This window comes from Furipterus horrens, unplaced genomic scaffold, assembly GCF_987537825.1.
Source record: "Furipterus horrens unplaced genomic scaffold, mFurHor1.1.pri manual_scaffold_4, whole genome shotgun sequence".
Classification (NCBI taxonomy): Eukaryota; Metazoa; Chordata; class Mammalia; order Chiroptera; family Furipteridae; genus Furipterus; species Furipterus horrens.
This window is the reverse complement of record NW_028327174.1, coordinates 167,918,267-167,932,515: the sequence shown is the minus strand read 5'-3', so window position 1 is coordinate 167,932,515 and position 14,249 is coordinate 167,918,267. Positions and strand designations below refer to the sequence as shown.

Sequence of the window (14,249 nt, the reverse complement as noted above, 5' to 3'; positions counted from 1 at the left end):
TCTTCTTTTCTCTTGCTGCTTTTAAGATTCTCTGTCTTTAACCTTTGGCATTTTAATGATGATGTGTCTTGGTGTGGTCCTCTTTGAACCCAACTTGTTTGGGACTCTCTGTGCTTCCTGGACGTGTATGTCTATTTCCTTTGCCAAATTATGGAAGTTTTCTTTCATTATTTTTTCACACAAGTTTTCAGTTTCTTGCTCTTCCTATTTTCCTGGCATCTCTATGATTTGGATGCTGGCACGTTTGGAGATGTCCCAGAGTCATATATTCCCTCCTCGTTCTTTTGAATTCTTGTTTTTTCTTTCTGTTCTGGTTGACTGCTTATTTATTTCTTATGTTCCAAATTGTTGCTCTGAACCTTGGCTTCCTTTCCTTCACTGTTGGTTCCCTGTGGATTTTTATTTCACTTAGTGTAGCCTTCAGTTCTTCCCTTATGCTTTTGCTGTACTCAGTGACCTCTCTGAGCATCCTTATCACCAGTGTTTTGAACTCTGCATTCGATAGGTTGGCTATCTGTTTCATTTAGTTCTTTTTTGTTGTTGTTGTTGTTGTTTTTAAAGATTTACTGACCTCTTAGAGAGGGCAAGGGAGGGAGAAAGTAAGAGAGAGAAACATCAGTGTGAGAGAGATACATCAATTAGTTGCCTCTCGCGTGCCCCCAACTGGGGAACCTGGTCCACAACCCAGGTATGTGCGCTGACTGGAAATTGAACCTACAACCTTTTGGTTTGCAGGCTGGTGGTCAATCTGCTGAGTTACACCAGGCAGGGCTCTGACGTTTTGTTCTGTTCTTTCATTTGAGTCATATTTCTTTGTCTCTTTAATTTGGCAGCCTCCCTGTGCTTGTTTCTGTGTATCAGGTAGAGCTGCTTTGACACCCTATCTTGGTGCATCTGCTATGTTGTATAGGGCTGAACCTTAGGTGATCGCTAGGGCAGGGATCCTGCTTCACTGCTTTGTGGCTCTGTAATGTGGGGGAGGGGACTGAGAGGGGACTGTGCCACTGCTTGTCTGCTGGAGGCTTGCTTGGCACTTGCCCCATTTCCAGTCACTTCACCCACTTTCCATATGTGCTGGCACCTCTCTAGCTGTTGCCCTGGGGTGGTTCCCAGGGTGGGTGGGTTTGTGTATATTTTAGGGATATGTGGGTCCTTTAACCAGACTCTCCTGAGAGACCAACAGTTTCTTTCATCACCCCAACTCCCACTGGTTTTTACAGCCAGAAGTTACGAGGCTTTATTTTCCTGGCGCTGGAACCCTGGTCTGCACGGTCTGGCCTGGGATCATTTGCTCCCCAGGTATCCCTCCCAATTTTTACTCACCACATGTGAATGTGGGACCACCCATTCCTCCACCACACTGCGTCCTCCCTGCCCCTGCTCCCTGTCTCCACCACTCCAACCTGTCTGGATGAATATGGCTTCTTTTATTCCTTGGTTGTTGGACTTTCATACAGTTCAATTTTCTGGCAGTTCTGGGTGTTTTTTGTTTTGAGGTTAGTTGCGATCCTTCTTATTATGGTTGTGCAAGGAGGCAAAATATGTCTATCTATGGCTCCATCTTGACCAGAAGTCTGAATTGTTGTTCTTGTGAGAAGAAATGAAGTCAAGAATGACCCATGTTGCCCGCTGGGTGATGTCACTTCCTGCACATATTAAAGAGAGAAATCCTGAAATGTATTCAATTACCTAATGCACATGGTTACCAACTTGGTATTATATTGTAGAATCATCCTGGAGAACACCTCTTCGATCCTGCTTTTATTTCCCACTGAGTATCTAAGGCTCAAAATTAGGAGAGCTGGCCTTAGGCTGACAGTAGGTAACTGGATTTTCCACCTGTAAAATGAGGAGTTGAGACACCTCTCCTCCACTAAACCTTAGGAAATAATATTCATACCTTTTGATAAAGCAGTTTTCCTTTTGGACATTATGCATGGCCAATGAACTGAAAAAGAAGAGGGAAAAAAGATGTATATGTAAAGATGTCTCTCACAGCATTTTTTTCATATAATTATGAAGTAATCTAAATTTTTGAAAATAGGCAACTAATATTGTATTAATTAAATAGAATTTGGCAGCCAATATACATACCAAATGGGAGTTTATTTCAACATAGAAAATGCCTAAGTTAAAATGTTTATGTGAATATTTGCAATTACATAAACTAGAAAACAACATATAACATAATAAAATTTTATAATTAGCAGATTCTATAATTTGACTATAATACTTTGACAGTGGTTACTTCTAAAAGACACCACTCAAAATTATCACAGAATGATTTACTGTCATTTTATTCTTGTAAAAGAACCAAAGTTGAAGTAGTTAATTGCACACATAAATGTAAATATTTCCAGCTACTTGAGGTATGTTTTTTTTCTGGCTTGTTTCCATCTACAGATTTTTGTGGAAAAAGAAAACCTGAAATTTAAAAAGAAATCTCTTTACAGGTATTCCTCTGCCCAAAGAAGAGGACATTTCTGCCCCCTTGATCTCCAGCTCACCAGTGAAGGAAGCCCGGGAGTATGAAGAGCCCTCAAGTGAAGAGGAAGATAAAATGAAAGAAGAGCCTTTGACTATCTCTGAACTGTCATATAACCCAAGTGCCAGCTTGCTCCCCACCCCAGTTGATGATGATGAGATTGACATGCTCTTTGACTGTCCCAGTAGGCATGAGTTGGAAAGAGAAGACACAGATTCATTTGAGGAACTAGACGCAGATGAAAACGCTTTTTTGATGGCAGAGGAAGAGGAGCTGAAGGAGGCTCACCAAGCTTTGTCATGGAGCTATGACATTCTGAGAGGCCATATTCGGGTGAACCCACTGGTCAAGAGTTTTTCCAGGCTCTTTGTGGTGGGTCTGGGCCTGCTGCTCTTTGTATTCCCCCTGCTCCTCCTCCTTTTGGAGTCAGGTATTGATCTCTCCTTCTTATGTGAAATCCGCCAGACACCAGAGTTTGAGCAATTTCATTATGAATATTACTGTCCTCTCAAGGAGTGGGTGGCTGGCAAAGTAAACCTCATTCTCTACATGCTGGGTTGCTCATAAAGTACATATCTCATATGACTAAGGGCTATATTCAATACTAGTGATTTGTTTTTTCAGCAAATGCCTGGTTCTGAATGGTCTTGGAGCTGTCAACAGGTGTTCCTTGCTCAAAACTGTTTATTTAAACCTTTTAAGTTAGCTTGCCATAATTCACTACACTTAAATAAGTTTAAATCAAATACATAATTTTAGTTATAGGTCAGAAAGATGGCCTTTAAATAACCAAAAATGCTTATTATATCACAGGTATACTCTTTATCTATTATATCATAATTCATAATACATTGAGCTGAATTAGGTTTCCCCCTTTTTAATAGTTAGCATCATTAAAAGCTGTAAGGTTCAGAATCAGAATTTTAGTAAAAATCCAAGAGAAAGTTTTTGAATATAACCCTTAGTGAAAATAATGTCCTCTAACCAATGCCTATATAACTAAATTTATGCTGGGTTTTTTTTTTTTTTTTAATATTTTTATGTGTTCAGAATATTTTGGTAAATTTTTAGCAAAAAAAAAAAAAAATCCTCCTGGAGTTATTTAATTGTACAGATTGTAAGACTACTGCGCAAAAGGTATGCTGCAAATTTTTTAATGTTTTTGGCACTGGTTTGATTTAAAAAATATTTTTGGCTGAAAAAAATCCCATAATTTGTTGTTAGTTACATATGAGATAGAAAATAGGGAGAAAGATTGTAGTAAGTAAGCTCCTAAAACAAATGATGGAAATGGAGGATGTAGAAACTGAGTATCAGGTGGACACAGGGTGGTCCATTTTTCACAGTATTTGGACATGATGACTTGCTACTTTCATTTGCATTCTGCCTATGCATTTTGGCTAAGGAAGCAGAACATTTTTAAAAGAAAGTGAAACTTTAAGTGAAAAGATATGCCAGTTCATTGCATGTTATTGTACATTAGCCCAAGAGTGGAAGCAGATGGGAAATGGATAAATGGCAAGTAGCAAAAAGTTTTGGTAAGGCTGGTAGGCTAGTGGTGGTAGGAAAATGATCGATTTTATGAAAGTGATGGTGATACAAGGCATCGGATGATGTAAAGAACAGTGTACTCGATGTCCAAGTTGACATGAAAATGTTTAAGTGGCTCTAAATAAAAGTGGAGAACTTTAAGGCACAGTTTTGGTCCCTCATGCCATTGATTGTGATTCTGTGGAAAATCTTAACTTGAAAAGGTGTGTGTATGTGTGGGGACAGAAAACAAAGAGAATTGATTTTGGCTTTTTGATAAAAGCCAATGATCTTTTGTGGTGGTCATTACTACTCCTTGCCTGGTCTCTTTAAGATCTTAACTCTTTCATAATTGGGACTCTCATTAAGAAAGAGGAGGGAACTAATTCGATGATATACTATTTCAGGTTGGGTGAAGTAGAGGGGGAAAATGGTCTTTAGTGCCTCTCTTCATACCATTAGGTCCATGGCAGAAAGGCTCTGATGCCTTCCCATGCAGCATCCTGACCATCCTGTTGTATAAGTGAGAAAGGTAAGAGTATGGAGCACTGGGATTTCTCCATGAATTGAAAATGTCCCATTGCCTTCACTTACAAAGAGCTTGGGATTCCTGTAATCTCTCCCTAACTCCAATAGACACTTCAGCTCTATATTAGCATAATTTCCAAAATGGTCATTCCAGTCCTACTTATTCATGGAATTCTGAGTGCTTTATTAGATATTTAATTTTGAAAGTGAGTTTTAAAAGTCAACTCATGAAGTCTTCAGTTAAGCAAACTATAATATACATTTGCTACTAAGTTTATAGTGTGCTTTCTCATGTGCTTTCAGTGGTTTCTTTTGCGTTTTAATGTGTAATACCTGAAATTTGATAAGAATATACAGCTATATTTCCTATAACTTATTTTGGAAGTTTGCAAATGGCTAGATTTGAAATTAAAGTTTTTCCCTTTTTTCATATGACTTAGAAGTCACACTTTCTGATAAAAGGGCCCTCCAGTGTAGTCTGCAATAAATTAGTCCTCCTCCTAATTGTGTTTCAATATTTAACCATGACAAATCATCTAACCTTCATCCTTTAAAAATAATATTAGATAATATTTTTAAATTATGGAAATAATATATTGCTTATCATAAAACATTTGAAAAATATTGATAGGATAAATATCACACATAGTCCAACCATGCAGATTTATATTGAGTAATAAATATATTATTTTTAACATTTTCAGCTAACATCTCTTTTCTCTTTCACAAAAATTTGACTATTGACTAGAAATGTTTTCAAGTGAAGGAGTTGACAGGATAGGGTCTGATGAATTTAAACATTAGCCACCAAAAGTAAAAGTGGGATCCTGAAATGCCAGTTTTCAGGATAGGATAAGAGCCTTTTAGAAATACCACTTAAGTTTGGTAGAAGGCAGTCACCAGTTGCCTGAATGAGAAAAAAACTGCTTCCAAGATGGGAAGTACATGAAGGGGGGACCCAAAAAAAACCCTGAATTTATTTATAAAAATTGTGTATTTACTTTTTCATGTTTAAACTTCAGTCACCTTCAAAGTTCTCTCCATTAGCTGCAATACACCTATTGAGACATTTTTCCCACTGCTCAAAACAGTTTTTGAACTTATTGATTTTGATGCTCTTTAGTACTTCTGCCATTTTTTGTTTCACTCTTTCCACATCGGCAAAACGTTTCCCTTTGAGGACGTTTTTCAGCCAGGGAAACAAACAAAAAAAAAAAAACATTGCTTGGGGTGAGATCCAGTGAATAGGGAGGGTGGGGCAGGGGGGTCATGCTGTTTTTGGTCAAAAACTGAACACTCAGCATGATGTGGGCAGGTGCACTTGTAAATCATCCATCATGAGGTGGGCAAATGCGTTGAAAGAGTCTTCAAAAAAAAAAAAAATCACTGTAGCCAAACACAGCCTCTCACAATAGCGCCAGCTGGTACACTGATACAGATGGGTTTCTAGAACACTTACCTAGTGGGGAAAGCCTGCACTACCAGAGATCAGCCTTCCATATGATAGATAATTCCAGGGTTTTTATTTGGGTCCCCCCTTGTATAATATAGTGAGATACAGAGCTCAAAGCAAGTGTGTGAGTATATGTATATTCCATATTACTGGTATATGTGTTTATATATGCATATATATGTGTCTGTGTGTATACATATCACTGATATGCCTTTCATACACGGTTGTGTTTACTTTTCGCCAATTGAGGAATTTTTGACATTATTATTCCTTTTCTCTCTGAGATATCATGGTGGATAAAAGTCTCAAAGGTTTCAATCTTCCATGAAACTCTGTGTACATTTGTTGTTATATATACACACATATATGGCAAATACATATAAACACACAATCTTGTCTTTAGTGCTTATGCAAGTTAGAACATGAAGAAAAAATGTAGGTAAAGTATACGTGTTTCTGTCCATGTTTGGAACATACTGTAAAATGTTATGTATTTGGAATATATTTTGTGGTTTGTTTAATATTTATAAAATCAACTCTGGGAAGAATTCAAAATGAATTAATTTCATTGAAATACTACAGATATGGGGCCATATGTTTGGAGCCTTATCTTTGTATAGCGAAATTTGCATTTCTCTGTCAACATTCAGATTGTTTTATATGTTAATATGGTGGCAGAAATCCCTAATAAAAGTACTCTGGGGAAAAATATTTCTGCAATCATTTAGTTTTATTTAAAGCAAAGTTTTATAAATAGCCTGTTGGAAAGTACAGAAAGGTGCCATGTAGGACTGTGAAATAACATCACCCTTGAATGGTGATAGTATGAAAAAAATCATCACAGGTAATGGATGGAAGTAATCTTTTGCAGAAGCCACCCTGGCTAGAAGCAGGAATACTGAGTGTACTGGAAATGCACCCAAATATAAGAGACAGCTATGGCACTAAGATAACTAGAGAAGTTAAAAAAAAAAAAGTAGGAGTGTTCGGCATGACAGGTAGGAGGAAAGATTTTAGAATGCCAGAAATGAGTATGTCATTCCTTCTGACCAGAAAAGGGTGCCTTCCTATGCTAGAAAGAGCTACATCAGACTCAGGTCTGCAACACTCGCCATTAAACTTCTCTGCCTGTTCATGGGCCCTGGAGGAATCTTACTATTCTACTCCTATCTTCCCCTCCATACAGCATGACCCGACACAGAGCTAACAACTCCACACCTGACAGTTAAATCAGAGGGTGTTATTATGAATGAAGCAAAAGGGACTCTTTACTATAGGAACACCATTCATGTCCAGTCAAACTGTACCCCAGCTATGGTGTCGTCAATCTGTCAAGTTTTTTTCAGTTTTGTTGCGATATAATTGACGTATGACATTGTGTTAGTTTTAGGTATATAACATAAATGATTTATGTATATATTGCAAAATGATAAGGTTTAGGAAAAACCCATTACCTCACAAAGTTACACTTATTTTTTCTGGTGATGAGAACTTTTCAGGTCTATTCTCTTAGCAACTTTCATCTGTGCAGTATTATTAACTGTAGTCACCATGTTGTACATTACATCCCCAGAGCTTACTTATAATTGGAAATTTGTACCTTTTGACCTCCTTCATCCATTTCACCCACTGGAGGTGTGGGAAGTCTGTCATACTCAGCAGTCCCCAGAGGCCCAGGCTCTAGAGGACAGGCAAGAAAAGGAATTCACTGGTTAGTGTACAGGCATGAGGTGATATGGACCTACAGTCCCAACTCCAGTGGCTCGATCCAGTAATTTATTTAGGTTAGTACTTGCAGCCTGGAAGGCTCACACAAAATAGCCCTTGGCTACTTATACATTGAGAGGTCCAGGCTCCTGACCCAACCTTGCCTCTTAGCAGTAACCCTTTTCCTTATTCCTATCATTTCTTGCTCAGCCACACAGGGCAAATAGCTCTTAACCACACTCCACCTTGGAAGGAAAGTACTGGGGAGAAGCTGCCACCTCTGGGGTAACCTTGGGATGGTTGTGGTGGATGAATTTGAGATTCTTTGGGCCATCTTTCTCTTCTGGGTGGAGCGAATGTGCTAAAAGCCCCTGCTTACTTGTCCTCCTGCTTCTCTCTCTCTTTCTCTCTTTCTCTTGGACCTGCTTTTGGGCTTCCAGTCTCCCTGCAGTAAACAGACCCAGCAGGACCTGCCGTGGTGGGCCAGCCAGGACTCTGCTCTCCACAGTCCAGCCTCAGTCTGTGATGGGGCGGGGAAGTCTGGCGAGCCCAGCCCAGTGGGCTCAGCTGTCATCACTTCAGAGAGGATGAAAGCAGCCTCACTTGGGCCTCAGATCCCGACTGTGTTCTCCAAGGCATTAATAAAACTGATTTTAATGCTCTTCTGGCCATTGTGTCTATTGTTTATTGCGAACTGGGGTGTGATTCACACTAAGCACACTCAAGGATGTTTAGGATCTCTGCAACCCCCAATGTTGCAAGGAAGGAGCAGAGAAGGCTGCCCCTGGTTCACCCTCAGGCGTCAGAGAATGTCTGCCCTGACAGTGGCCGTGACAGGCGTTGCAAATGGGGGAGGGAACTTAGGACTTACTATTAGTAAAGTACAGAGGATTACTGGGAACCACACATCCCTATTCTTCACCTGTACCTGATACTTACCCCAATATCACTTTGGAAAGAGAGCCAAGGCCACTTTCCTGGTTGTAAAGGAAAACTCTTAGTAGGACAAAGAATATCCTTTGCATGGGTACTGAGTATTGAAACAAGTCTTGCAAATTACCGCAGCTCCTCCAACTAGCACTGATCACCTTGAGTCTCCTCATCTACCAGAACTATGATTTTGATAATTACAAGGATTTCGAGTTTTCTAAGGAAAGTGCCCTTCAAGAAAGAGAACACACTAACAAACCAACATTAGTTTCTACTCTGCTTGGTAGTTACAGTCTTCATAAGTTAAAAACTCAGCGTTCTTGTTTAAGTCTCTTGCAATCTTTTGGGAGTGAGACAGCTTCCTTCCATCCTGAATCAACCTGAGGGTCCTGACAACCCTTAGCTGCTGGTTTTGCAAAGTTGCAAACAGTGGTGGGCACATAAAGGTACTGCTCCATGGTCATAAGATTACTATATAATTTATTGTACAAACCAGGACTCTCTGGAGAGTGAAGGGAACGGTGTTTTTAATGATTATGCCACAGCAACAGGTGTCAACTAGGCCGGCTCCAGATACTCTGCCTTAAGGCTTTGACTGATGAGCTAGATGCCCTCTTTCAACAATTCCTCTGGCTTGGTCCTCTATAATATTGACAAGGTGAAATAAGGAAGGATTATTGCCCTATAGTCATAGCTCTCCTACTTGCCATGCAGAACCAGAATAAAGTTCACCAAAATTAATTATATCATGGGTTTTAAACAAGCTGTCTGCCATTGAATAGTGAACACTACACACTCAATTTGTTTACTATTTATAATGTTGACTTTCTTGTTTAATGTGAGGCAGGTAGAGGGTTAGAATGATATCATTGCTGCTTTCACCTCCATAGTCCTGAATTTGATAGTTCTGAACTACACATACTGAACTCTGGTGATCAGCCTAACTGTGAGCAACCAATTCACACTAAGTACACTCAAGACAGAGATGTGCAAAAGCCAAATTGATTGTTTATCATGAGAAGTGTCCGTCAGCTTGGCACTCGTTTGGTGCTGGATGCTCCACCAGTGCTCTTCCCAGAACATAAGCTGTATTGGGAACCCTACACTACCCCTGGGCACAAGGAATCACAGCTGCAAAGCTGCCTCTCAGGGCAGTCTGCCCCAACAGACCTGTCTCAGAAGGGCTGGGGATGTATTATACACATTTTACTCCAAATCTCCCATTTTTGAAGATTTCTTGTTGTAGAGGCTGGGAGGAGATCCTAACACCACCTCTTCATCCTGTACACAGAATTAGACTACATTTCTCAGCCCTCGTGTACTGTGACAGTACTGAGTTCTGACCATTGGAATTGAATGGGAAGTGATTTGTATCACCTCCAAGCCCTGGACTAGGTTTGCCCTAGATGTCAACACCTTGACATCTAATGACCTTGAAACCATCAATTGAGGATGTTGGAGCTACCAGCAACTTGGATCCTTGAGTGACTGTGTGGAGTAGAGCACTCCCTACCTCACCCTAAACTAGACCTATCTTGGACTGTTACTTGAGCAACAAAGTCTTAGCTGAGCACTTTCCAAGTCTTTCTCCCGCTATTGCAGTTGCTAGGTCCCCCAGGAATGAGAGTACAGCTGAAAGCAGGTATAGAACAGCTCAGAACTGGAGTTTCTCAGGAGATTCTACTGGAGAACCACTGTGTAGAGGGGGAAGATATATATGGCCTGCTGTGCTTGAGAATGCCAGACCTTGATGAGAAGCTACTTTGGGTGCTAATATATCTTGTCATTTTTGCTTTCAGGGGCTCAATTGGAATCTCACATAGTTAGAACCAAAGGCAGTCCACCCTGATGGACAAAATCACCACCAGTTGAGAGTGACTGGGTTCAGGAGTGGTTTCATAGGTGTGTGACCCATGAATTTTACAGAATCTATTCTAAGATTGGTTTAATGCTCTGCTCTCACCATCTTGAAATTCTTAAAAATTCTATCTTTGAACTTGTGTTTTATGAATGAAGTCCACTGGAACAATGAAATGTCAGGCAACAGTGCGTACCATGTGCGCTGAACAGTTGGCCTGGATGCCAGGCATGCACACACACATGAGACATTTAACACTTAAAGTAAACCTAAATTCAGAGTGACAAGGCCTGATTTGCAAAAGAGTTAAATCATTTTAGCAAAACTATTCTGCAAGAATCATGAGCTCTAGATGTACTAAAATCTATAATTCAAAAAAATTTATCAGAAATTCATCCTGATATTGTTACAGTCTATAAAACTCTTAGCATGAGCAGAAAGATCTTCCTCAAAATTAAAAATTATCTGTGATCTTGCATTTGTCAAACACAACTGATGTTACTTTCAATTGTATCAATCGAAAGTGAAACTGCTGAAATAAAGTTTTGTGGCCTAATGAATTTGCAGAAAAGTGAACCCTAAAAAAGTTCATGATCAAGATATTTATATACTAATATTTATTGTATGCTACAAAATTATGGCACCAAAATATTGATTTTTTTCAATGTGTAACATTACATGTTGTAACATAAATGTTGTTACTCCTATATAATGATTACCCTTTTATGTTTTATAACTAATAAAATATTTTAAAAGGAAAAATCTTTACATTTTAGTACCTTTAACTGCACATTTCCCCTGTACTTTGAACAAGAAGCTCCACATTTTTATTTTGCAAATTATGTCACTGACTCTAAGTGGGTTGGAAGAATGGAAGGTGGGAGCAGCCACTATGGAAAACAGTATGGAATTAACTCAAAAAACTAAAAATGGAACTGCCTTTTGAACCAGCGATTCTACTACTAGGATTATACCCGAAAAATCCTAAAACACTAATTCAAAAGAACTTATGCACCCCTATGTTCATAGCAGCACTGTTTACAATAGCTAAGTGCTGGAAACAGCCTAAATGCCCATCTGTAGATGAGTGGATCAAAAAACTGTGGTACACTTACACAATGGAATACTATGCAGCAGAAAGAAAGAAGGAACTCCTGCCATTTGCAACAACATGGATGGAACTAGAGAGAATTATGCTTAGTGAAATAAGCCAGACAAAGAAAGAAAAATACCATATGCTATCACCTAATACAGGAAACTAAAGAGCAACACAAACAAACAAATTAAACAGAACAAAGAGCAGAATAGCAGTCAATAGGGGGGAGGGGGAGGGAGAGAAGGGGGATAAGTAAGGGAAGGGTCTAGTCAAGGAACGTGTATAAATGACTCATGGACATGGACAATGGGGAGGGATATGATTGCGGGAGAGGGGGTGGGCTGGGTGGGGAAGAGAAATGGGGGGGAAATGGGACAGCTGTAATCGAAACCCCCCCCCAAAATGTGAATTCTTTGATGCTCAGAACTGAAGATTTAAGTGTGAAAGCCAAATACATATGACTAATTCTTCTTTCTTTGACAAATTTAAAATCACCTAAATAATGATGAAGAGTCTGTCTGATAGTGAAGATTTACTCTTTCTTTATAAAGAAGTGAGGGAAGATACCTTTTTGCTAATATTTTTATTTCCTTAAACTCTGGTGATTAGAATGGGGTAAACAAGGTACCTATAAGTAAAAGAGAATGAATGAAAATGAAAATTCTGCATCTAGAATTTGGTGAAGCCTTTTTGATATAATTCTGCATAACTAAGAAGGTGAATGATCCTAATGATGGTGTGACAAATCTTTCTGCAGGTCAGGGAATTACCAATTCTTTTCTTTGATAATATTAAAAGAATAGCTAGTGGAATCATTAGGTGATGAATTGTTTAAATTGTATTTGATGAAGAAGCACTTCTAGCATGCTAAAGACCACTGAAAATCCTTTCCTCCATAAAAGCAATGAGAATACTGACAAAAATTATAAAAATCAACTTTTCCAGAACTCTAAAATTTAACCAAAGGCTTGCAAGTAACTGAGAAAACTTATTCAGTGAAAACCTGTGACTCTTGGTAAGATCGATGAGTTTGCGGCACTTTAACTTGCTTTATTTCTACCTCTCTCTCCCCATCCCTGTAACACCCTTGAAAACCAACAACCTCACAACTATGATAGCTGTGAAAAACAGAAGCCCTGTAGCCACCCGAGGGGACAGAATGGGTTTGGAGCTCCCTAACAGTCCCATCCGCAGAGAATTGTTACTCTTCTATCTGTCTGGTAGCTTCCTGAAAGGCTCCACTCTCAGACTTGTCTTAATAGAAATGCTATGAACAATTAAATGTCCACAAATTTAATAAACTAGATGAAATGAACCAATATCCTGAAAGACACAATCTGCCAAACACACACAGCAGGAAACAATCAGAATCTATTAAAAACTACATCAATAATTATTAACCCTCCAAAATAGAAAGCACCAGGCCAGATGGAGTCACTGCTGAACTCTACCAAATATTTAAGGGAGAAAATTATACCAATTCTCTATAAACTCTAAAAGCAGAGGGAATACTTACTAAGTCATTTTATGAGGTCAGTATCACCCTAAAATCCAAAGCAGACAAAGACATTATTACAAAAGAAATCTACATATCAATATCTCTCATGAACATAGATGCAAAATTTCTCAATAAAATATTAGCACATTGACTCCAAGAATGTACATAAAGAGTTAAACACCATCACCAAGTGCAATTTATCCCAGGTATGCAAAGCACGTTCAACATTTGAGAATCAATTACTGTAATCCAGCATATCAACAAGGAAAAGAAGAAAAATCACATAATGGTATCAATAGATGCAGAAAGTATTTTGACAAAATCCAACACCCGTTCATGATAAAAACTCTCAGTAAACTAGGACTAGAGGGGAACATGCTCAACTTGATGAAGATTATCTCCAAAATACCACCACCAACAACAACAATAACAAAAACTACAACTAATATCATATTTATGGTGAGAAACTTGAAGCTTTCCCACTAAGGTCAGGTACAAGGCAAGGATAACTTTTTAACATATATTAGAAGTTCTAGGTAATAATTGTAAAGTTGAAAAATTAAAAGTCCAACCATCCTAAGTCAGGGGCTATCTGTATGTATTTTATCTCACATGATGTAGTTTCAGCTCTAGAAATTTCATTAAAAAAAATTACTTCCATGTCTCCACTTAACCTGTTGAAGAGACAGAACACATTTCATGCCCTTGACTGTTAATTAAAACATCTTTGCCAGTCCTGGGTTTGTTTCCATTGAGTTTCTTCTCATTATGTGTCACGTATTCCTCCTTCTTTGTATACATGGTTATTTTGTAATTGGTGATTTTAATTAGATGCCAGACAGTGTGAATTTTACTTTGCTGGATACTGGATACTTTTGTATGCCTATAAATACTTTTGCTTTGTTCTGCGATAAAACTGGGTTTCTTAGAAGCAGTTTGAACCTATCGGGTCTTGCTTTTAAGATCTGTTAGAGAGTGGAGCAGAATTGCTTTACAGCTAAGAATCCCCCACTTCTAAGGCAAGAATCTCCTGTATATTCTACCAAAAGCCCCATGAATGGCAAGGTTTTCAGTCTTGCTGATGGGAACAGGCATTATTCCCTGCCCTGTGTGAGCGACAGGAACTTCTCATCTCTTTGGGTGGTTCTTTCCTAGTTATAAAGT

The 14,249-nt window shown here is 38.8% G+C and overlaps 1 protein-coding gene and 1 long non-coding RNA gene across 3 annotated transcripts in view; one reads left to right on the top strand and one right to left on the bottom strand.

Moving 5' to 3' along the window:
• FRMD3 (FERM domain containing 3) overlaps positions 1-8,222 on the top strand; it is a 285,052-nt gene extending 276,830 nt beyond the window's left edge. Inside the window, exons 14-15 of one of the 2 annotated variants that reach the window (XM_090274210.1) lie at positions 2,454-2,915; positions 8,144-8,222. In XM_090274210.1, coding sequence (XP_090130336.1) covers positions 2,454-2,915; positions 8,144-8,157 — 476 coding nt within the window. In that variant the 3' untranslated portion in view covers positions 8,158-8,222. Of the gene's footprint in view, positions 1-2,453; positions 4,185-8,143 lie in introns of those variants that run through there. The other variant, XM_090274209.1, reaches the window with a different exon arrangement.
• Positions 1-14,249, bottom strand: part of LOC150013234 (uncharacterized) — a 37,951-nt gene that overhangs the window by 10,196 nt on the left and 13,506 nt on the right. Inside the window, exons 2-3 of the long non-coding RNA XR_016510554.1 lie at positions 7,597-7,676; positions 1,901-1,948 (exon numbers count right to left, since the gene is read on the bottom strand). This is a non-coding gene — a long non-coding RNA (uncharacterized LOC150013234). The remainder of the gene's footprint in view (positions 1-1,900; positions 1,949-7,596; positions 7,677-14,249) is intronic.